The 24,786-nt window shown below is 41.0% G+C and overlaps 2 protein-coding genes across 4 annotated transcripts in view; one reads left to right on the top strand and one right to left on the bottom strand.

The window, feature by feature from the left end:
• Positions 1 to 2,594: 2,594 nt before the first annotated feature.
• Positions 2,595 to 11,369, bottom strand: she (Src homology 2 domain containing E). The gene is made up of 6 exons (XM_033980443.2): positions 10,583 to 11,369; positions 9,615 to 9,741; positions 7,793 to 8,059; positions 6,761 to 7,067; positions 5,651 to 5,770; positions 2,595 to 4,657 (listed from the first exon to the last, which is right to left on the bottom strand). Exons 1-6 carry the CDS (start codon positions 11,036 to 11,038, stop codon positions 4,465 to 4,467), a joined length of 1,470 nt encoding a protein of 489 aa, XP_033836334.1. The 5' UTR covers positions 11,039 to 11,369; the 3' UTR covers positions 2,595 to 4,464.
• A 2,360-nt stretch (positions 11,370 to 13,729) lies between these two features.
• LOC117383300 (cingulin) overlaps positions 13,730 to 24,786 on the top strand; it is a 29,876-nt gene continuing 18,819 nt past the window's right edge. For all 3 annotated transcript variants that reach the window (XM_033980440.2, XM_055227891.1, XM_033980442.2), the window contains exons 1-2: positions 13,730 to 13,896; positions 20,111 to 20,202. The gene's annotated coding sequence lies outside the window, so the exon portion shown is untranslated. The remainder of the gene's footprint in view (positions 13,897 to 20,110; positions 20,203 to 24,786) is intronic.

Genomic DNA, 24,786 nt, shown 5'->3' with positions numbered 1-24,786 from the left:
GTTTGAGTAACACTTTATTATTAGTCTCTCTGCACCTCCCAAGCTCAAAATGCTCTGTTCCACCTTGTGATGTCATTCAGTGGTAGTTTTCAAGTTAACAGCCTTTAGTTCAGTAGAAATGGGCAATTCCAGGGCTGAAATCATCCAAATAATTCAAGTGACGGTGTACGGAGTTTAAAAACAGATTGGAGCACTTCCTGTATTACCACATGACATCACAAGGTGGCACGGAGTGTTTTCTGTTTGAGAGAAGCTTATATATGCAGGGTTTGTGTGTTAAACATGTGTGAATGAAACAAAACACAACTCCAAGGATGATTTTGATGAGGAAACAACATTATAACATCAGAAAATAATGTAATACGGGCCATTAAGAAAGTATATGTGCCACCATAGTCTGAAGGAAATCAGTTGGTGTAGATCTGGCGGCACTGAAGGTCAAATATTTTCTTCAGCAGGACTTGTGACACTCTTAAAACCATCTGACATCTGCACTGGGCAAAGGAAAGGAGTTTAGAGTCCAGGCCAGAGGGCATAAGAGAGCTGAAGATGTTATTTTTGAGAATGACATGGATTGAAAGGATTTGGAATTTGAAAAATAGGACAGGGGTTTATTTTGGAAACTAAAACTAGAGGTCAGAATGCAATCATGTGGGCATGTTCAGAAATATATATATGAGTTTAGAGCTGCCGGACGGGAGCCCAAAGGAAAACCAAAGAAGAGATTTATGGTGATGCTGGTCATTGTTTGGTGGTGTAGCAGGATGGTGAAGATTTAAAATGAGCACACGACACAAAAGAGGTTTGGCTGAGACCTCTGCACACTAATTACATGCATTGTCTTGAACACATGTGCCACTGCTATTGTCCAACGCACCCTGACCTCATGGGTCAGGAGCAAATCTATAAACAGATGAAGGAAAAGTACTGAGAGTTTAACATTAGATTATGACTTTAAAGGTGCATCATGTAACTTTCCTGGTGGAGGTTCAGCTACTTGCTTGTCTCAATGGAGAAACATATAAAAATGGGACCTAATCAATAAAGAAATGTAGGAATAGTATTGTCAGTGGGGTTTAACCATGACTTTAAAGGTGTATTATGCAACTTTCCTGGTGGAAGGTCAGCTCCTTGCTTGTCTCTATGGAGATATTATTGCTTTACCTAGAATGTTCCGCAAAACGGCGTTAAACATGGCAATGACTCAATAAAGAAATGTAGGAATAGTATTGTGACTGGGGTTTAACTATGACTTTAAAGGTGTATTATGCAACTTTCCTAGTGGAAGGTCAGCTCCTTGCTTGTCTCTATGGAGATATTATTGCTTTACCTAGAATGTTCCGCAAAATGGCATTAAACTAATCAGAATGGGAAGGAGTTAATACAGAAATGTAGGAATAGTTTTGTGACTGGGGTTTAAGGTTAGACAATGAATTTAAAGGTGCATTGTGTAACTTTCCTGGTGGAGAGCCACCTCGTTGCTTGTCTCTATGGAGATATTCCGCAAAATGGCATTAAACATGGGAACGAATCAATAAAGAAATGTAGGAATAACATTGTAATTAGAGTTTCACATTTGATATTGACTTTAAATGTGCATTGTGTAATTTTCTTAGTGGAGGGTCAGCTCCTTGCTTGTCTCTATGGAGATATTATTGCTTTACCTACAAAGTTCCGCAAAAGGGCATTAAGTTATAAGTCATATATGTGGGGAGGCGAGCGCAGTCATAGTAAGTTTTTCAAGGTATTTTTGAGCCATAAAAGCACCTGTAATTGAACGAATGCAAAAAAAAGATAAGTTCAATACCACACTGCACTACATTTCAGGCAAAGCATATTGAAAAGTTACATGGTCTCCCTTTAAGACTTAAATTTGACCATGTTTCTCTTCACAATACAATACGCCAATATGCTTACCACATCAAATCCACAGTTATTCAGAGCTTTTTTCATATTGCAGTCAGTCCCACTCTCCCTCTCGTTTCGTTCAAGACATGGCCCTACCTCTCTTCTAACTAATCACCATGGCAACCTGGTAATCCCTGTACAGAAAAATCCGGTCTGTGCTCTATCTCTGTCACATACACACACACACACACACACACACATGCATACACACATACTATGCACACATGAATGCACAGGGCCCATTCACGCTTGCATGCACGCCCCCTCACAAATGCACCAAACCCAAAGATGTTTTTTCGGAGCATCGCAGCCAAACCTCTGGTGTTTACTGGTATGGGACATCACAACACACGCACAGAACAGAAGACAAAGACTATATTGTGTTATGCTAATGCTATTCAAGTCTATTGCTATTCACGTCTTCATTCGTTCTGTATGTAAACGCGGTATGTATTTTGGTATGACAGTTCTTTCTGTCATGTGTGGCTTATGCGTTTGCACATAGGGTTTGCGTGTGAGTGCATGTTAGGCGTAATTGATTTCACACCCAGGTCAATGGTTTCACAGCTACAAGAGAAAAACACATAGAGACACTCCGGTTAGCAGCTCGTATCTGTTTCAGAGCGTTTGACTTTTGCTGCTGGCATTTCTAATAACACACAGTCACCTTGTCATTATCATTAATTACACTTTATTTAAGGAAAAGTAATACGGCAATCCATTATACTAAAACGTCATACCACTTCAGTCATCTTTTACATACATTTCAGCATACAAGTGTAGGGTTCAGACTAGTGATGGCAAATTAGTAGTGTCGCCATAGCAATTAACAATTCGAAACACACTATTGTCTTTCTTGAATGTGGAAAGGACTCGGATATAAACAGGAAATTGAAACCCTTGAATAGAAGATTACACTGCATGTTTATGTTTTTTGCTTTTTTTTCAATTTTCACATTATCTCTGGGTTTCAGAATGATGAAAAATTAGGACAGTTGCTATAGCGATTAACATTTTTAATGGGAAAAAGTCTGCAAAATGTTGCATATAACAGGATGCTGAAACTCATTAAGAGAATCACTCAATGTTCTAATTTCAGAACCACAATACTGATAACATCTTTCTATCATCCACCTCTGTTTGGGAAGTATAATAATCTTTGTTCTGCACAGAATTGTTTTTTTTGCTTTTTGTTTTTTTATTATTATTTGTCTTGGGCAATTGTAATTGAAAAAGCCTCATAACATTTATAATACTGACGTTTTGTGGCAATTTTATGCACAGGCTTTTTGCTGACCCAGCAGCATAATGTTTGCTCCTCCTCCCACCACAGTACAGTACTAGTTATAGGATCAATACCACCTTTCACTTGACTGACACTGGGTAAATGAGCATGATTTTCTGTACAGATCAATAGTGTGATTGACAGGACGGATTGACGAAAGAATATACTCCAATCAGGTGTATTGATCGCACAGACTGGACTCCCACTCTAAGTGCCATGTTGGTAATTGTTGATATCAGCAGCTGTGTAAAGATGTCTTCTCCAGAGGTCATAAAGCTTTCAAATAATGCCAAACCTGGGTCAGATAGAATACATTTACTTTAGCATTGACAGTAAATTTGATGTAGTTTCAGTAAAGTATTCTCTTTAGTTGTATAGTAAAAGGAAAATTCAATTCTGTCAATTGGACAAAATTTTAGAGTGAAGACATTTCGCTGCTCATCTTCATCAGTTCTGGTCAGATTGCTGGTGGATACTGACTTTTATTTATCTGAAGGGAGGAGCTAACTACACTGAAACTAACACACAGATTTGTATGCAGTAAGAATCATATTTTGCATAATGGTTCAGGTTCTTAATGAATGCTCTCACACCTATTAGCATCCTGGCTATCACTATTGTTTCCCTTGTTTTGATTTAGGCCTGAGGATGGAGTTATACATAGGAGATAAACGTCTAAGCCCCCCATTCCTGATTAAAGATGGATTGTCTTTCCTAACAAAATTGTCTCTTTAACTCTTCTCTCAAACTATTTCTTTTCTTTGGCTAATTTCTGTACCTCACTATCTTCAGTTTTAGTTTAGTCAACAAAAATGTCATGTTTTATTAGTATTTATATTGACATTTATACATTTTTATCTTAACCACGATAAACTGTATGTCATTGCTTCATGGGATGTTGGGTTTGTTGAATTTGTTGGGACTGAAAAGTGTAACTTGGATGTAGTCTCCACTTTTTCATGTTTATTTATGTTGAGATTTTACTATTTGGCAAAAGCATCTCCTTTTGGTGATAGTTTTAGTCAGCAAAAATGCATGTGATTTACTTTTATTTATTTCATTTATTATAAGAGCAAAGGACACTATTTAAATAAACCACAAAATATAAATGGTTTTCTTTGACATCTACATTTCACATCACCCATCCTAAAGCAGTGTCTCTCTGATTAAGTGTGTTTTCTATGTACACAGTTTTTACAAGTGTGCAAATTTGTGCTCTTGTATCTCGTGATTGTGCTTGCCTCTTCCTGTCAGTTCAGCTCTGTCCATGTTTATTGTTGCTTGGAAACCGGATGCTGCAGGGTCATGTGATCGGCTCCGTTAAAAGGCAGTCTATGTATGCAGTAGTGATGTACCAGCTCAGGGATGGAGGAGAACACACAGCTACTCTGATCCAGCGTGTAGACCAAGCCCTTGCAGGTTTTAGTCTGTGCCACAATGATGTGTACACAACTGTGGCTGGTCCTGAACAAAAAAAACAAACACAGACTTAGAATGTTGTTCCAAGAAAACTGGTGCCAGCATTGTGTTCACTTCAATGAATGAGAGCAAAACAGCAAAAGTGCAATGAAGCAGACACCCACACAATAACACAAGATGTCTGCCTCTGAAGAGCGACATCATTTGAACTGTAAATATGAGACTAATGATCAGAGGTGGATAGTACTAACATTTACTCAGTTACATTTAGTTGAGCAACTTTTTCATAAAATTGTACCTCTCAGAACAGCTCCAGACACCGTACTTTTACTCCTACTTGAGTTAACAGTGTCTAAGTGTGTTTTTTATTAACAAAAAATGACAATAAATGATTAACAATAAATGATTTGAACATCTCTAGTACTGCACCTTTAGATATGATTTTGTTTTTTTCTCATTTTTGGCATGACATTTGAACCAGAATGTATTTATTTTATGTTTGTTTTTTCAAATTAGGCCTACATTAAAGGTCTGATATTACACAAAATTGCTTCTGATGAGCTTTAAACCACATTCAAATGCTGTTTCCTCCTCAAAAACATACCCTGAGTTGTGTTTTGTTTCATTTGCACCTGTTAGAACAATCGTGCATCAAAATTATCTGATGTTACGTTCAGATAGTTACTCTTGGTCTTCCAACTACAATACTGTTTTACTCTTACTTGCGTTAGTAATTTCCCAGACCACTATTGTACTTTCAATTGAGTAATACTATTTTGAAGTAACTTTATCATTTCCTGTGTAAAATCCTTGGTTACTCTACCCACCTCTGCCAATGATCTGAACATGTTAGCTCTGCCAAATGTCAACGTCCCTGTAACTGAAATTTATTTTTAGAAAGAGTTATTAGATGGGCTGAATAGTGATCAGTGATGCAGCAGAAAAAGACAGTCTATAAATAAAAGTGTACATGTTGCATTATGAAGTGGTTGTGTCCTGAGCAGAAAGCACACGCAGCAGTCTATATTGTGCACTCACTTCAGAGCGATGGAGTATTTGCTGGTCCCTGATTCGCTGTCTCTCACCAGGAAGCTGGCCTCCCTGCAGCGCTGCAGCTGAGCCTCCGCCTGCTGCCGGGTCACGCTGCCATGGTACCAGCTTCAGGGGTGAGCAAGGGGCGAGGAGAGAGAGACAGACGATCAGTGACATATAGCACACTGACATATGGAGATAAGTCAAATGTCAAGTCAATGATACACAACGATGGGATGAGGAAAACAGAAGGGAGAATGATGAAGAACACAACAGGCCAACTCTGACTTACACTGTGCAAAGATCTATGAAAGACTGACACTGTTACGGTTGAGCGAACTGAGATATACAGTATCCTAACTGAAAGTAAGAGCACGAGCAGCTCACACACGGTGCTAATGGCTACAGGCTAACATCATTTATAAACAAGGCTGCATGCATGAGGGCTTCTACAACACCACATTATGAAAGCGGCTGTGAGCATGTTTTCTATGTTTATAAACAGACTTTTATTCACACTTGACACATAACTTAATGACCTCATATATATCGAGGTTTGCTGAGTCAGTGCACAAGACGAATAAGGCTCCATCAGCTCACAAGAAACAAACAACAACTGCTGTCAGGTTCAGTGAGTCTTTGTTCAGTCTTTGAGTTTCCCTTATAGTTAGGACAATAGTTAGGTCCTGCATAAAGTACTCTAGTAAAAGGCCCGCCAACTGCTCATCTCCCTGGATGTCCCACAGTATGGCATTTTGCGGGTCTTCGCTTATAGGTGTTTTTATTACTAAACATGCATTTACCTGTAACTAACCTGGTGGCTTCTCATGATGGACATAAGAGTTTAAAGTTTAATGCCATATTGTGCAACATTCCAGGCAAAGCAATAACATTTCCCTGAAGCAGACAGATTTCATAGTTCATTTGTTATTATTACTATTTTAAAAATCTATTTATTCTAACAATATATAGAATAAAAGAAAAATAATGTAGTGAAAATTCAAATGGTCTCAAATGAATAGTTAGTTTGAAAACACTAACAAGTACAATACTATTTTTGCCTACTGATTCTAATATATATATCTATTAAAATGATAGAGCTCGTTCTTCTCTCACCTCTGCTTCTCCAGGGGCAGGCTGGGGTCCACTCGGGCTGCGTCTCCCTCTAGTGGGCTCCCAGGTGAAGAGGGTGAAGGGGGGGACAGTTTGTTTGGGCTGGAGGACGGAGAGAGGGGCAGAGGTTTCAGAGTAGAGAAAGAGGAGGAGGAGGAGGAGGGAGGAGTGAGCGGGGAGAGTTTGAGGATCGGTGAGGAGGGGAAAGAGGGAGTCGAAGATACAAGAGTCTTGGTCCAGTTCTTCTGTCTCGGTCTGGTGGTGGCGCTGTTTTCTTTGCTGGCTGAACAATCCACTGCCTCAAATTGAGCTGATGAAAATGATGAACAATATTATTATTTGTTTCTCATTTTAAGCAAGAATAAACAACAAAACAAAAGTGTAAAATTATGGCATGATTCTCCTAAAGTACTTATAGAATTTTTCTACCACACATTGAAACAAACTGGTTGGTCTAATGTACATAAAAATAAATACATTTAAAAAAAAGTTATAAGTTATGAATTATATGGGAAGTTTTCTTTGTTATGTTACAAAAATGTTACAACCCACAGAGCTGATTCTTTTTAATTTACAATACTACATCTAGACATTACCTTTCAACTTCTAAACTACTTTTTTTTCTTTTTTTTAAAAATGCATCTTTGTCCATATTTATGTCCATATTAAAGGTACACTATGTAACTTTTTCAGGTGGAGGGTTTGCCACTTGCTTCTCTCCATGGAAGTGTTGTTTCTTTGCCTGGAATGTTTCACAGTAACGCATTAAACACTATCTCTATCCGTGGAGCCAAGCAGTTAACACCATCAGGCCAACGTACAGGTCAGATCTATGGAGAGGTGATTTTCAAGGTATTTGTTCTATAAAAACATCTGTAATTGTGTAAATGCTAGATGGAGGAGTTTAACACCATGCTGTGGATTTTGGGCAAAGTGAAAACATCACCCTGCAGACTGGAAGTGTCAGAATTACTCAGAATCAGCCCAGAAAAGTTACATAATGCATCTTTAATTATCTATTTTGTCTCCATCTACCTGACAGGGCTCGAACAATATCCTCCTTCCTCCACTCCCAGGGCAGCTCGTACTCTCCTGCAGGACGCACATCCGACTCAGGGCGCGAGACAGGGATCCACACGCCCTCACTGTCTGCGTCTGGACCGCCCTCGTTCGGACCCTCGTACGGAGTGTCGTAGATGTTCAGGGCTGTGGGTGACCCCTCCTCATGCTTTCCCTCAGTCTGACCCCGGTCCACCAAAACACAAACTTTGAGCAGATCCTTGGAACCGCGTCTGCGCACTTCTGCAACAGGGGGAAAGGTGCTTAAGATGAGTTTTTTTTATAAACATGTCAGGGTCAAAAGCAAATCAGTGGATAGAAGAAAGTCAAACCTTTGAATAAAATCATTTAGCTTTATCGAGATCAAACTAAAAGGTAGATTTTTTTCATATATTTCATAAAAAAGCATCTACATATGTATATACATCTATTTTATTTAACACCTTATTGCTTGCTTTATTTTATGTTATGTTAGCTTATATTTATTATTAGTATTCATTGTTTTATGTGGCACCATGTCGTCAAAACAAATCTCGCTTTTGAATTTCGGTCACTGAAAATAAATCCTCTGATTCTGACATGTTCAAATTACATATTGATTTTAACAACTGTACTGCTATTTTAATCACATCATCACAAAAAAACATTACACTGTTCAACATTTTACATTCTGCAACAAATCCATTCTCCAATTTACATTCTCTTTCTTCTTAAGTCAATTGTCAAATCAAAAAGCAGAATGACCACCTCACTTTGGGTTGCCAGATCCAGCTTCTAAAACCAATTTTAAACTAATAAAACTATTTGCAATAAACCCCAGAGTGTTCAATAAATTGTCAACTATGGATCTGTTTGATTGTACTACAGTTTTTGAATCCAGTGCAGAATAATTCATAAAGCTTCTCAAGTGACATCAACTAGTTTTCTGCGAGACTAAACCATCTGTAAATCATGTAAATACTTTTGTTGCATTTTAACCTTGATAAAATTTTCTCTATTCCTCTGGTATTGTATTTGCTATGAATATGTCTCTACATTCTGTGGAATTTCTACACAATTTTTTCACTGTCTGACAGGTAGCCTCTGTGTCTGCGCTATTGTGTGACCAAACAATGGGGCTACAGGAAGAAAAGGTCAACGCTGCTGCTGATTGGCTGACAGACCAGGTCCCACTTCCTGACTGCTGGGAAATGATTGGGTTAGAACTGGCGAGGGGCTGTGGTACATTATTTTATAAGGTGTTTGTACGTGTCGCTATGTGTACATGAGAGGGGCGGTCAGGGGCCAGCTTCCTATGTAGAGAATGGGGCAAAGGAAGTGCAGGCAGGAGACAGGAAGTTGGAAAAGGAAGCTGCACCCATTGTCCCTGCACAGCACTGTTACTATAGCAACCATCAGCGGTGAGAGGCCAGATGAAGTGGGGTTCAAAATCACTGTGAAGATTGCGTGAAAACCATGCGTCAAAAGTACGGAAATTTGCTTCGAAATCTGAATAATCAGTTTTCACGTGATGTCAGATTCAAATAGGCCAGAGGTTCCCACATTTTTAAGACCTCAACCTCCCAAAATAACAAAGGAAACTACTTATAATACTTTTAAGCAATCTCTTATCGAATCATCATTTGATTTGTTCTATTAAAAACAATCGTACAACATATTATCATACCTAAACATAAAGCATACAGACTTAATCTTATTCATAGTCTGAACTCTGATTGGTTTCTTGATTAAAAAGACCCAATATCACTGACAATTACAAATGACTGAATATAAATGTGATCAATTGGACAGTACTTACCTGTGATAATAACCTGTGCATCATACGGCTCCATGTATCCATCATTGACTCCCGCTCTCTCCGCTTCTCTTTGTTCTTTGGTTTTCTCTGCATCAAAAGGATCGGCGTAGTCCTCCAGAATAATTAGCTAAAACCACACAATAAACATCACTTACAATACAAATTCAATAGTCGTAATTAAAGGTGCACAGTGCAACTTTTCTGATGGAGGGCCTTTCAGCTTTTTGTCTCCATGCTGATGTCTCTTTGCACTGAAATATTATAGAGACAAGCAGGTGACACCACTGGGCTACACAACAGGCCAGATCTGTGTTTTCAAAGTGTTTTGGAGCAATAAAAACAAAAACTGCAAGTGAAATGAATGCAAGCTAGATGCAGTAAGTTTAAGGCCATATAGTAGAATATATAGTAGAATTTTCCAGGCAGGGGAATAACATCTCCACTGTGAGATGGACCTTTAAACATCAAACATAAAAGGAGAACCAGATATCACACTCAAAGGATGTGGTGTCTATAACAGTGACAGGACAACCGGAAATACTTGTACAAAGAGGTCAGTGTATTGCACAGCCTGTTTGATGAGACACAAAGAAGTGAAACAGCCTCGTATTCCTTTGACAGCACTGGTAACTTGAGCTTTGTGAACTCATACACAGAAAGATAAACAAGAGATTGACTTGCATGTCGGAGTCAGCACTTTTACAGGTGCCGTATGGATGTGCTGTTTTTAAGTATGAAAAATGTGTCTCTAGTAAGAAATCTAGCTCTCATGTCATTGTTGTTGGGAAAATCCTAAAAAGATCTGACCTGAAACTTCGTGGCATCACTTGTTTGTCTCTGTGCAAAGATAGATACATTGAAGGCCATACTGTGGAACATTTCAGACAGAGTAATACAATTCTTATGGAGATAAGCAGGTGGAGGGCCCTCTACCAGAAAAGTTGCATAATTAAAACCAAGTTACTCACCGTAGTTTTAATATCTGTTCTTCCCTTGTCATTTTCAGGCAGGTTTTGTTTCTCACTCTTTCCTGTGAGTTTGGGCGTCTTGTCTTGCTGTTTGTCCACTTTGATCATTCTGCTTATGTAGGCTTGAGCCAGACTCGAGCTCCTCACCTGGCGCTGCTCCTCTGGTGACGTCCCTGCTTCAATCCTGGAGGTTTTCCGACTTTTCCCCGAAGTCAAACTATCCCATACAGTTCCCCCGGACCCTGCGTTATTACGACCCAACTCTATGGCTGAGTTTTTCCTGTTTCTTCCAGCTAGAAGACCCCCAACCCCTCCATCTTTTCTGGGATTGCCTTTTAAACTATCCCGCGAAAAAGAGGGTTTAGATCTGGTCTGCGGGCCGGACTCAGAGGCAGAGCGTGCACGTTCATTGCCATTCTTCAAGTTAATGGGGAAATCTTTAAACCACTTTGCCATGACTGTTCAGACTCTCACGGTCTTGTAGTCCTGTATTTACGACAATGTAGCTTATGTGCAAGTTATGGATAAAAAAAAATATATATATGTAGTTAAAAAACAACATAAAACAAACTGCACTTGCTTCCACAATTTCAGAAACAGAAACAGAAATTAAAATGATGCACCATAGGGGGACAGCAGCCAAACAGCTATCCCTGTAGTTTGAAAAGAAACTTCTTCAAAGCCAAAAGTCGGAAAAAATCAAAGTTTTTCTTGGAGCCCAGTGAGGATCCCATTCCCTTTGAGTGAGGAGGTGCGTCCCGTCTGTGCCTGAGGAAATAATGAAAAAGTAAAGTAAAGCTGTGAGCAGAAGATGTCCCAACAGAGGAGAGGGACTAAGGGAGGGAGGGGAAGGGCTAAGGGAGGGAGGGGAGGGACTAGGGGAGGGAGAGGAGGGGCTAAGAGAGGAAGTGGCTAAGGGATGTGCAAATTGAAGAATAATTTAGCCAGAAAAAAGAGAACAAAATCCAGATGATGGATAGATGATGAGGCCTATACACATAAGACATATTAAGAGAGCCTATCTGTACTGTAGCCTACACCAATATGCTTAAAGAACACATGACAGGTTTTCATGTTTTTCTAATTATTACTTCATTTGGCAGGATAGTATTTTAAGTATGTCATAGTTTATTATTGTGCTTCTCAGTCAGAAAGGCTAGTATTAAAGTATTATCCATTATCTATCTATCTAGGTTATGAAGAACAGCTAAATATTCCATCCAAAATGCAATGCAAATCCAATAAATAAATAAAGTTGTTGACATATATATATATATATATATATATATATATATATATATATATATATATATATATATATATATATATATATATATATATATATATATATATATTAAAGGTGCACAATGTAACTTTTTTCTTCTATCTCCATGAGACAAGCAGGTACCCCCCCAGGCCAAGCTACAGAAGAGGTGACCCCAGAACACATGTTTTTCAATGTGCTTTGGGCAATAAAAATATCTGTTTACATTTATATTATTTATATTTATTTATTTATTTCATACTGAGGAACATTACTTGTAATTTGGTTGCTAGGCACATACAGGTTTCATGATTCTGAAACCCATGGATATGTAGGTGTGTGTAAAAAATAAGAACCCTGAATGGCCAAATAGACAAATAAGTGATGGTGAACATGCTTCTAACGGTTAAATAGACAAATTAACAAATATGAATATCTTGATATTTCTTTGAAGTATCCTCATAACGATATTACGTACATCCAGCTACCACTATTGAAATAAAATCCAAGAGTAAAACCCATCTGTTACACTAAAAATACATGTAAAATAACCCATTGCCCCAAATATGTAGCCTAACTAATATTTTATCTGAAAACAATATAGATATGGCTTTTACTTTCATTCTCACCAGGCACATTCACAGGCATGATAAGGCCTGGGACAAGAACTTTGAATTAGTTGGAGAGTTTATTTTGGATACATTAAACAAAAAACTCAAGTAAATACTTTTAGGAGTAGATTTTTAATAAATTGTAAAAGATTGTTTGTCAACACTCATTTCATATATATGTTCTATATATTTATAAAGTTTATTAAACATGATACATTCACCATCTTAAAGGTGAGCTATGCAACTTAGTGGAACGTCCACTTTCTGCTGGTTTCCAATGCACTGATGGTTCAAACCATACATTCACACTTGGTTGTAAAGGTAAGGACTAAAAACTTCATCATTTAATATCTTTTTAAATTTAGGTTTCAGATCTTTGTGAAGACATGTTTAAGAATAAATATACACATATATTAATAATAACAGTTATTGCCCTTTAGGATATATTTGTTCTTCCTCTCCTCACCTCTGTAATGAATGATGAGACTGAATGGGGAATTCCACACACTTCCAACTCTTTCTCATTTCTTCGACAAAGATGGTAAAGGCTTTTCTGCCATTTTCCGCTGTTTCATGAACATATTGAGCTCTTACCTGGAGTTGCAGGGCGAAGGGCTTGTCTGGGAGAAGGATTGGCCAAAATGGAGATATTCCTCTAGTTTAGCACTCTTTTCCAGCGCTTTCTCTTCACTCTTGCACCTGGAGTGACAGAGGACTTGTTGGGCGGAAACTGTGGGATTCACCATCATCCCATCTCCCCATGAGCTGTGTGCAACTTTGCATCAATGACAACACCAGTTTAATAACAAAGCTATTACTGAATATTTTAAATCTCACGTTTTGAGTTTGCTTATTCCAGTCTGAGGTTTAATTTTATTCATGATGGAGCAAAGGATTTTCTTACCTCCGTAAATCAATCAAGTTGTTGATCGCTGCGCCATCTTGTGTCATACTTCATAAACATCATCGCATGTGGCTACTTAACTGCTTCCTGAATCCGAAAAGTTTTTTTTGTTTTTTTTTTGTTTGTTTGTTTTTTTTATGTGATGCTAAACTATCATTAATTCAACATCATGCAGGTAAAAAGTAGTAAAATAAATACTCTCGTTGAAATAAATCATAAACGTCGCTGACTAATGATTGACTTAAATTCTATCCAATGAACAGCGCGCTTCTACTCCCTTGTCCCGCCTTGCAGAACATTTTTAACCAATCACAGCGCTGCTCTGGGCTGTGGTGGGCGGGACAGTTACGTCCCACACAAAGGTAACAGGTTGCATTCGCCGCTCAATGAACTTGCTGCTCTGTTTTTTTGTCTTCCACTACTTTTCCTCAACAGTCTTTCTATGTGGCGTTTATTTGATAAGTTTTGTAAAGTACTCACCTCGTAAAGGATACAAAAACTCAAGAAAGAACATCGGATAAACCACTGAAAAGAGGTAAGTTTGTTAAGTCAAAGATAAAACCCGGACAGTTAGAAAAGCAGCCAGGCGCATCTTGTCAGTTACATCTGCGATTTTGGTTAAAATTTCCTGGTTTTACACTTAAAATTGTACTTATTTGCTGTTAAAAATGTTGTACCCGTGTAATTACTGCTGTTTCAGCTTTACTAGCCCTAAAGCTAACGCTGTTTCGATGTGGTGTTTACTTATCGCAGTGCCATGGTCCATCCTTGTGAATAACATAATCTTATCATCTATCTCTAATGCTCCAGTCTTAATTCAACTTAATAGGCTTTATACATTAAAAACACATGTATTCAAGTATCATCAAAGTTAATAACACTACTATGTAAACGCCTACTTGTTTTATGATGCACCTGTTACCCCTAAGGGACTCAATCATGGAAAAAAACACATTTGAGACCATTATTTTGACAATAACAGCCTACCTTAACCTACTACTAAATTACTCTATATAAAGATGCAAATTTTAATACAAAGAGTTAGTAACTGTCTGATATCTGGTTGATCTAGTGATTATATGCAATGGTCTGTTTACTACAACTATGATTACCAAATCAGCACTCCCTTTTCCACATATAACCTATTCATAAAGATACAAAAACACAGAAAGAGGGACACAAGAGAGGGACAAGAGAGGGACAAGTGTGGAATGTGGGATATGGGAGGGGCATCTTTGTAATACTACAACATTTGCTGTTATTTGTGTACAATTTTGTATACTTTAGCAACATCTGAGGCATTCCTTTGTCGTGCGGATGAAGTTGAAAGTGGGAATGAATGGATGTTTGTTTGAGCTGAAAGAGTAGAGGTAAGTTTGGAGAGATAGAAAGAAAGAGAAAGAGAGAGAGCGCGAGAGAGAAAGATTGACTTGTGGACACAGCCTGCTGGTTTCATGTCAAGAATGCACTAGGAGGAGAGGGAGGAAATACCCCTGGGACCACCAGAGCTCACTGTCCTCTACCAGGACAGTCTACCATGAACTGCTTCTTTGTACTGCTGTTACTTAAACCCTCCTGTCCTTTTCTATATAATCATTCACCTGTGAGAAACACTTTTATAGTATGTTCTTTGTTTATTGTGGGCTGTATAACTTCACCATTTGTTGTTTATGAGGTTATGAGGCTTTGAAAATATGTCAAATAATAAGTGAAAGATTTCCGTGAAGATTCCACACAGTATTACATAAACGTCTGTAGCATTGGGGATTTTATTACCAAAAAACTTGAAAAACATGCATTCTTACTGTGAGCGTGCTGGCCTCTCCACAGGCCTGGAACTTAGCCCTGCGGCGTCACCTGCTTGTCCCCATGGAGACAGATAAATTTAATAGTGCCATACTGTGGAACATTCCAGGCAGTGCAGTAATATCTCCAGTGGCACAAGCAGGTGGCAGATTCTTCTCAAAAAGTTACAGTGCATCTTTAAGTTAAATTGTTTATTTAATGGACTAATTACCTGTGGATTCTTTATCCTGTTTTGTGGTGTAATTTGCTTCAGAATTTATGGTGTAGAGTAGTGTTGCTGATACTAAAATTTCAATTTGATTCTAAGGAATAGACTCGACACTCAATACCGATTCTGATACCACTATGATAATAAACTCTTTTTAAACAATAGAATGTGATTTTTAATATTAAATCATAGTGCTTTCTTTTATATTACCGTGTGGTGTTATATCTATGTAATCTCTCAGTTGTCCAGGTAGGTTCCATAGTGGTCCATGGGTGTGTTCAGGAAAGTTTCATTTCTGTCCTGTGAATGTGACTTTTTAGTATTGATACTTGAGGATCCAGTTTCAATACTACATTTTCGATACTACTGACATCCTTAGTGTATAGTAGTAGGAAACTCTTTAACTCAAGGGAAAGTCTGGTAATTTAAACCTATGCAATGGCTATAATGTTAACAGGTTAAACAAGATGGTCAATATGAGTATGCAACGTAACTCAGTCCATGTCAGTGATACAGGTGTGGGAACCAGGCAGACCTTTAATGTTGGGACAAAAACGTCCTCCTCATCCTCATTTTGTTTCTAAAATGGAAAATAGCGCAGCCAAAATATTCAGTTACACTTTAAAAGAAAAAGAGTGATATTAGTTACGGGCTAAACTGTATACCATATCAATCCTTTAGAACTCCTCTAGAGAAGTTAGCAAAACTGTTACAGACAGTCCAGCCACAAAAGTAACTGAAAACACAACTCATTTTTAAGGTTGTAGAAGCTGTAACCTTGTTATGACTTGAAACATGTTTTGAAATCCTTATGATTCAGTACGATTCTTGTCTTCACTCAAACTTAAACTCTACAACATAAATCTTATTATGGGTTATCTTGAAAAATGTACATAATGACAGTGTTGATTGGAAAAATGGCAAAATTAGATATTGCGCCCTATACACAGAGTAGTGTCAAAATGTCCATGTGGTGAGATTGTTAGTTGCATTCCCAGAGTTGCTGGCCTTATTTTCCGCCCCACATCAGGTGAACAATAGGATGGGCTGCCCCTTTGCCCTGGCTTCTCTGAGAACTAGGGCTGCTCTGCTCCTGATGTGTTAGTCAGTTCAAAAGGGCTGTGAAGAAAACACATTTGAAATGCGGTGTATTGATGCAGAAAATATTATATAGTATAATCCTTTATATGTCTCACAATGGAGAAAGGACAGTGCTACAACAGGTTCAAGAAAAGCAGGAAAATAAAAACAGGGAATTACAATAGCTATAAAGACTTAACAATAGACGTAACATGTAACACAACAGTGTGCCATCAGCTGTAAGAATATAAACAAATGTACAGTAGTGGCTCTGTCTGTGGTTATACAATACAGCAGATGGACAAGAATAAACAGTAGTTAAAGTGACTTTAGTGTATTACATTATTTGTACAATAGGCGGCTATGACTATGGCTCCAGTGCAGCATATGGACAGATTAAATGATAAATAGCGGGTAAGTGACTTGAGTGAATTGTATCTGTAATTATTATGATGATTATGATCATGATTATGTTACAGTATTGTACATTTGCACATGATTACTACAGGTGGAGGACACGTGATAAACAAAGATACTTTTACTACTGAATACTATCAGAGATACTGAAGCATGCATCCCAGTAAACCCTAAACAGGAACCTTTATCATTTACTTTTATTTAAGCAGGATTGAGAGACAAAAGTGCTGCACTGCCATTCCACCGAAGCAGAAAATAAAATCAAAAATGAAATATTAGTTGCAACAAACATGATGAAACACTGTAGTTTGTTAGAATGAATCACAGCAAAATATTTCACCATTAGGACCGTTGCCATAGCGATTTACACAAAAAAGTCCTCAAAATGTCACCTATGGGAAGCTGAAAGCCTCAAAATAAGATATAGCTACCCACAAGTGCAAATAAATGTACAAAAAATTAGAAACTGGAATATATCGTCTTCTCAGTTGAGCTTGACCTTGGTGTGAAGAGGCTGCAGACTCCACGCTCTGATGCCCAAACCTGCTGTGACAGAGCGCTTCCTCTGTGTTTCCCAAAGGCTCCAAAAAAAGGACCCAAGTGCAGCTCAGAATAAGCCCTGTCTGTGCAGAGGGCAAATACAAGTCAGAAGATATGAAATAGTCTCAAATTATGTCTAACGCTGGATTCCTTTCTTTCATTTTGTACTTGAGTGATACTTGTTTTTTGGTACAATTGCCTGAACAATACTTTTTTCACTACCAAATATTATATTAATAAAATGACAAAACAGAACTGCCAGACAACATTCTGTATTTTTTCAGTGTTGTATTAATATTCCGTATCAGTTTTTGTAGTAGTACTTTGTTTTTATGGCAATGTACCTTTTAACGATACCCGACCTTAATGACGTTACTCAAAAAACTTTGCCCAGTGACTCAGGACCACATCACTCATCCACTGCAGAGTAGTTATCTAGCTGTATATGGATACTTGACCGCCCTTTTTCAGTCTTATCACTTTAAATGACTTTCTAAATAAAATTTTTCTTCCTTCCTCCAAAATTCAACTCTGTGCACAGTAGGAATGGGACAATAAACAATATTGTTTATGGTGAAAAAAAAAGGGTTGACAATAATCGGTTGTGGCACTTTTTATATAATCGTGACAATAATTGTCAACAAAGATAATTATCATTGTGTCACCAGAATGTGCGGAAAAAATACTTTTCCCTGATGATCTCTAGATCACTGATGTTGTCAGTGATAGCAAAATAAAATACTATAACAGTTGTTTAAATATGGAACCTATTCATAATATTAAAATTGTAATTATTCATATCCAGAGCATTTTAAACTGTCAGCAATAATAATTATCGTGATATAATTGTTAATCGCAGTTATTTTGGCCATGATAATCATGACACCAAATATCTTCCCATACTGAGTACACATATGTTTTTTATAAATTACATACAGTTTAGAATGAAGTTGTGTTTAATTTTTGGGTATTTTAACAAAATACAGTAAAATGTCCTGTACTGTAGCACAAAGAAAAAAAGAAAGAAAAATCTGATAAGTCACTTGTGTCAGAGACAGTATATAAAGGTGTGGGCATAAAGTGAAGCAGGTCTGCATTATTTAATAAAATGACATCTTTATCTTTACTTTAAATCTAAAAGAAGATATAAGGAGTTTAATGCTGTAATCCAGAGGGTGTCCTGTGGTGTAACATGGAAAATCACATATTTAAAAAGACAGTTACACAAAAACTCATCTGACATTTATGCACCGGGACGAGCTCTGGGGTTTGTGAATTAAGCTACATATCAACATTTATAATCATCATTTTATTATTTTTTGTAAAAATGCAACTTTTCTGAAAAACTTTGAACATGAGTCATCTACATGTCCTGCGGCGTAACAGGTGTATTTCTGAAGAAAAATACACTTCTAATTGTTAAAAAGAATTTCTTTGAGCTGGGACAGTTACATAATTATTAAACTAGTACTGGAGACATATTAAGTTATTTATTTGAATTTTCTGACATGGCAAATTTGTCCAGTGAGTGTTCATTTGTTTAAAATTAAAAGAGATTTACTCAGAAAATTATGCAATGTTTGTGAAAAGGATTTCTTCTAATTGTTGTAGAACTGATTTGTTTTTGAAAATAATTTTGTTACAGAAGTGTATCACTTCCCCAGACAGAAAAAAGGCATTACTTCCCCCCGTCTATCAGTATAGTTCTGTACTGCAGTGCTGTGGATGTATTTTGCTGGCCCTTCATGGCTGCTGTAGCCTGTCCTCAGACACTTGAGTTTATCAACATGAAGCGCTGATAAGAAGAAAGAGAGAGAGAGAGAGGAGTGTTTTTCTCTCCCTCTTTCACCTTGAAAAAACTGGACAGGGAAGTGAAAGGTGAAGAAGTTGTGGGGGGAGCAGTGTGCTGGTTTTAAATTGAGTTAAATGAACCGTGAGTGTGTAATGACATGGATAAACATGCTCTTTCTGTCTGACCCCACAAACCACTGGGAAATGTGTGATGTCATTTGATTTCTAGACTGGAATGCAGCTATCTGAAAAGGTGCAATTAGTTTCAATAGGGGATAAAATACTTTCACAATTACTCATAGTCAAGTTATTATCAAAGTACATGACAAGCAGGATTAGGGAGGTACATTTATAACGGCTAAAGAATTTTTTGCAAACAGAGAACAAAATGTTGCAATACAAAAATGTCACATTCGATTTTGATACTAAGAAAATAGCTTGATATCATTGTTGATACTGTAATCGTGATTTAAATAAAGAACTTATTTATACATAGCTTTCTTTAATGGTGACCTAATGTAATATTATAAGCAAAATCTACTTTTTAGAGCATTTAACCATCTTCTCATTTACACACAAGTAATTGATTTTTACATGTTTGAATAATCTATATTATCCTACATTCAAGGCACCATTGCTCTGAAAATACCTGTTTTCCCCCACCCCCACATACACACCCATTACTGATGATCTTATATCTTATAGTGAAATAAATACTTGTTCTAGTTTTCAGTCTTGTTATCAATTAGTGTGTTGATTTTTTTTTTTTAACTACCCCTTAAACAGGCCTGACCTGTTATTTTGGGTTAATTTTTGTTACAAAGTGGTTATTGTCGTGATGTGTGTACTCTGTGTGAAAGCTGCAAAAGCAGTTGGAGGGAAAGTGATCTGTGGGTGTGTGTTTCAGGTTAATGACTAATGGAGCTGTGAGAGCAAAGTCCACACCAGTCGTCACAAGCCCGAAACTTCAAATCTCTGTCTCTGTGTTTGTCTAAGAAGGTTTGTTTACACACACTGCACAAGGCTAAAGAAATGCTAGTTTTTGTGTATTTAACACACTTGGAATACATTTATCACAACTACACTTAAACTATACAAAGGAAATGGAAAAAACACAGACTCCATTAATCAATATTGTATTAATATAAAAACATGTTTTTGTTGGAGGCATAAATGACCAGATCAAACATTGAACAAACAAAATATTTTATGGTTTTGTATTACTTTCTTAAATGACTATTGTCGCTTATTTTCTTTTTGACTTTCACAATTTATACAATTTAATACAAATAAAAATAATTATTGTTAAAAAAAGTTTATGTAAGTTACTTTGACATCACTGTAAAATGGTACAGTCTTTTATTTATGGTTTTATTTATTCAATATTTATGAGAACACTTTCTTATTTGCAATGACTGGTGATCTCATACAATTGTCATTTCTTGTCGTAACGGTGCGGATAGGACCAAAGGATGCAGACCAGAGCAGTTTTAACAGTGTTTATTTACAGCGGTGAAAATGCAGTCTTTAAACAGGTCACAAGAGCAGGTACAGGAACCGGGGAGCGGGAGACGGGTCAGGCGGGTGCGGTGCAGGTAGAGGCGGGCAGGACAGGACCAGGACGGGGATAGAAGCAGGTGCGGTACCAGGGCGGGCGGAGCAGACGAAGACCAGAGCGGGGAGCGGGTGACAAACCAGAGACCAGGACCGGACAGGAGACGAGACGAGCAGGAGACGAGACGAGCAGGAGACGAGACGAGCAGGAGACGAGACGAGCAGGAGACGAGACGAGCCGGAGACGAGACGAGCAGGAGACGATACCGGGACTGGAACGTGACGGCAGGAGCTGGGCGAGTGGAGGCAGGAATCTGGAGGGTGCATAAATCCAAATGAGCATTTGCAGGAAAGTACCAAATAACAAAGCTTAGCTAGAAACATTCACGTTTTACACGCGGACGGTCTGGCACCGAGTGTAGACTGCCAAGCCTTCTTGTACTCAGCAGCAGGTGGTGGTGATTAGGCTGATGCACCCCAGGTGTGCACGGGAGGAGTCAGGCACTCCACCCAGCTCCAGACACACAGGTAGGGGAGGGGGAGAGAGCACGGGAGGACAGGGAAAACTGACATCATGACAGTACCCCCCCCCTAAGGTCCACCTCCTGGTGGACCCCCAGGCTTGTCAGGATGAGCGCGGTGGAAGTCTCTCACCATGTCGGGATCCAGAATGCGTGCCCTGGGCACCCAGGATCGCTCCTCCGGACCGTAACCCTCCCAATCGACGAGGTACTGGAGGCCCCTACCACGGCGACGAACGTCAATCAGGCGGCGGACGGTGAACGCCGGGTGGCCGTCAATGACTCGGGCGGGCGGTGGGGGATCGGCCGGAGGGCACAGGTCGCTGGTCCGGACTGGTTTAACCTGGGAGACGTGAAAGGTCGGATGAATCCGGAGAGACGGGGGTAACTGGAGGCGCACCGCCGATGGATTTATGATCCTCATGATCTTAAACGGTCCCAGGAATCGGGGGGACAGCTTACGGGAGTCCGTCTTCAGCGGGATCGTCTTGGCGGAGAGCCAAACCATCTGGCCAGGTTGGTATACGGGCGCCGGGACACGGTGGCGATCGGCCGTCGCCTTAGTGCGCGCTCCAGCCCGAAGAAGGGCCGCCCTGGCCTTCTTCCAGATCCGGCGACAGCGCTGGAGATGGCGCTGAACAGACGGGACGGCGAGGTCCCTCTCCTCCGTGGGGAAGAGAGGGGGTTGGTATCCCAGCGATGCCTCGAAGGGGGACATACCAGTGGCGGAACTCACGAGGGAGTTGTGAGCGTACTCTATCCAGGGCAGGTGAGTACTCCAGGTCGCGGGGTTGGCGGAGGCTGTGCACCGTAGAGCCGACTCCAGGTCTTGGTTGGCCCGCTCCGTCTGCCCATTAGATTGTGGGTGGAACCCGGACGTGAGGCTGACCGTGGCCCCCAAACTGTCGCAGAAAGACCGCCATACCTGAGAGGTGAATTGGGTCCCTCTGTCGGACACGATGTCCACCGGGATGCCGTGGAGTCGGAAGACATGACTGGTCAGCTGGTCGGCAGTTTCTTTGGCTGTGGGGAGCTTAGGCAGGGCAACGAAATGGGCGGCCTTGGAGAAGCGGTCCACAATGGTGAGAACCACCGTGTTCCCCTGGGAAGGGGGAAGGCCCGTCACGAAGTCCAAGGCGATGTGGGACCAAGGGCGACGAGGAACTGGGAGAGGATGCAAGAGACCAGAAGGGGGTGAGTGGGAGGCCTTGGCCCGAGCACATACCTGGCAGGCGGCGACATAAGCCCGGGTGTCTGTGTCCATCGTGGGCCACCAGAAGCGTCTCCTGAGGAGGGAGAGAGAGCGACCGGCACCAGGATGGCAGGCGAAACGGGAGGCATGGACCCACTGGAGCACCTGAGACCGGACAGAATCGGGAACAAACAGTTTATCTGGAGGGCCGTTACCTGGGTCGGGGTCGTTGGTCTGGGCCTCTCGGACGGTGTCCTCGATTTCCCAATGGACCGCGGCCACCACACACGAGGAGGGGATAATTGTTTCTGCGGTGACCGGGCTATCCTCCAGGGCGAACTGGCGGGAGAGGGCATCTGGTTTGACGTTCCGAGATCCGGGGCGGTAGGTGAGGAGAAAGTTGAAGCGGCTGAAGAAGAGGGACCAACGAGCTTGACGGGGATTGAGGCGCCTGGCGGACTGGATGTACTCCAAGTTTTTATGGTCGGTCCAGACGATGAATGGTTGCTCCGCCCCTTCGAGCCAGTGGCGCCACTCCTCCAAGGCCAGCTTTACGGCAAGGAGCTCCCGATCCCCCACGTCATAATTGACCTCGGCCGAGGACAATCGCCGGGAAAAGAAGGCGCAGGGACAGAGGCGGTTGTGGGGGTCGAACCTCTGCGAAAGCACGGCCCCCACTCCCGAGTCGGAGGCGTCGACCTCCACGATGAATTGCCGTGAAGGGTCGGGCTGGTGCAGGATGGGAGCGGAGGTAAATAGTCTCTTAAGCTTCTCGAAGGCTGTCTGCGCCTCAGGGGACCAGGCAAACTGCAAAGCAGGAGAGGTGAGTTTAGTTAAGGGCGAGATAACCCTACTAAAATCCCGGATGAAACGTCTATAAAAATTGGCAAAGCCGATAAATCTCTGGAGCTGTCTCCGGTTGGTAGGAATGGGCCACTCAGTGACAGCCTGGATCTTTTCAGGATCAGCTCTTACTTGGCCCCGCCCCACAATGAAGCCCAAAAAGCTGACCTCCTCTGCGTGAAACTCGCATTTCTCAGCTTTCACGAACAGTTTATTCTCGAGGAGGCGCTGGAGAACCTGGCGAACGTGCTGGTGATGCTCCTGGGGGGACCGCGAGAAAATCAAGATGTCATCCAAGTAAACAAAGATGAATCGGTTAAGGAAATCACGGAGCACATCGTTGATGAGGGCTTGGAATACGGCAGGGGCGTTGGTGAGACCGAAGGGCATAACCAAGTATTCGAAATGTCCCAGGGGTGTCTTGAAGGCCGTCTTCCATTCGTCTCCCTCCCTGATGCGCACCAGGTGGTACGCATTCCGCAAATCCAACTTGGAAAAGATGGTCGCACCGTGGAGGGGCGTAAATGCCGAGTCCAGTAGGGGTAGCGGGTATTTATTCTTTACAGTTATATTGTTCAGACCCCGATAATCAATGCAAGGCCGCAGGGATTTGTCCTTCTTGGCCACAAAGAAGAACCCCGCTCCCACGGGTGAAGTGGACGGGCGGATGATTCCGGCAGCAAGGGACCCACGGATATAGTCCTCCATTGACTCGCGTTCAGGTTTAGACAGGTTATATAGCCTGCTAGATGGTAGTGGGGCACCCGGCAGGAGGTCAATGGCGCAGTCATATGGGCGGTGGGGCGGTAAAGAGAGGGCCTTGCTCTTGCTAAAAACCTCCCCCAGGTCGTGATATTCAGCAGGCACCGAGGACAGATTGGGGGTGTCTGGGGACGGATCGGCGACAGGAACGGACCTCCCGGCCGGAGGGAGGGCGGACCGAAGGCACTTGGCGTGGCAATCGGGACTCCAGCCCGAAACTCCGCCCCTGGCCCAATCGAAAACAGGGTTGTGGGCGCGTAGCCAGGGGTAACCAAGGACCAGAGGAGAAGCGGAGGAGGACAGGACATGAAACTGACGGTTCTCTTGGTGGTTGCCGGACAGAATCACGGTGACAGGTTCTGTGATGTGGGTGATGTGCCCCAGAAAACGTCCATTGAGCCCCTGGGCATTTAAGGGGCGTTCGAGGGGCTCCAGGTAGACCCCGAGCTGCTCCGCGACTTGGGCATCAATAAAGTCCTTCTCAGCCCCGGAGTCGATAAGGGCGGAAACGCATAAAGTCTCTGTGCGAACGCACAGGGTGGCGCTGAGCCGCAGTCTATTAGTAGAGTCCAGGATGTGTTGCTCGCCCACCAGTACTCCCAGCGCTACTGGTGGGCCCCCCCTTTTGGCCGAACTGGGCAAGTGACCACATAATGTCCGCGCTCACCGCAGTAGAGGCAAGCCCCGGCCAGGCGACGCCTCCGTTGACGC

The sequence above is a fragment of the Periophthalmus magnuspinnatus genome, chromosome 16 (assembly GCF_009829125.3).
Source record: "Periophthalmus magnuspinnatus isolate fPerMag1 chromosome 16, fPerMag1.2.pri, whole genome shotgun sequence".
Lineage (NCBI taxonomy): Eukaryota > Metazoa > Chordata > Actinopteri > Gobiiformes > Gobiidae > Periophthalmus > Periophthalmus magnuspinnatus.
The sequence above is the reverse complement of the archived record's forward strand: the minus strand, read 5'-3'. Positions and strand labels throughout refer to the sequence as shown.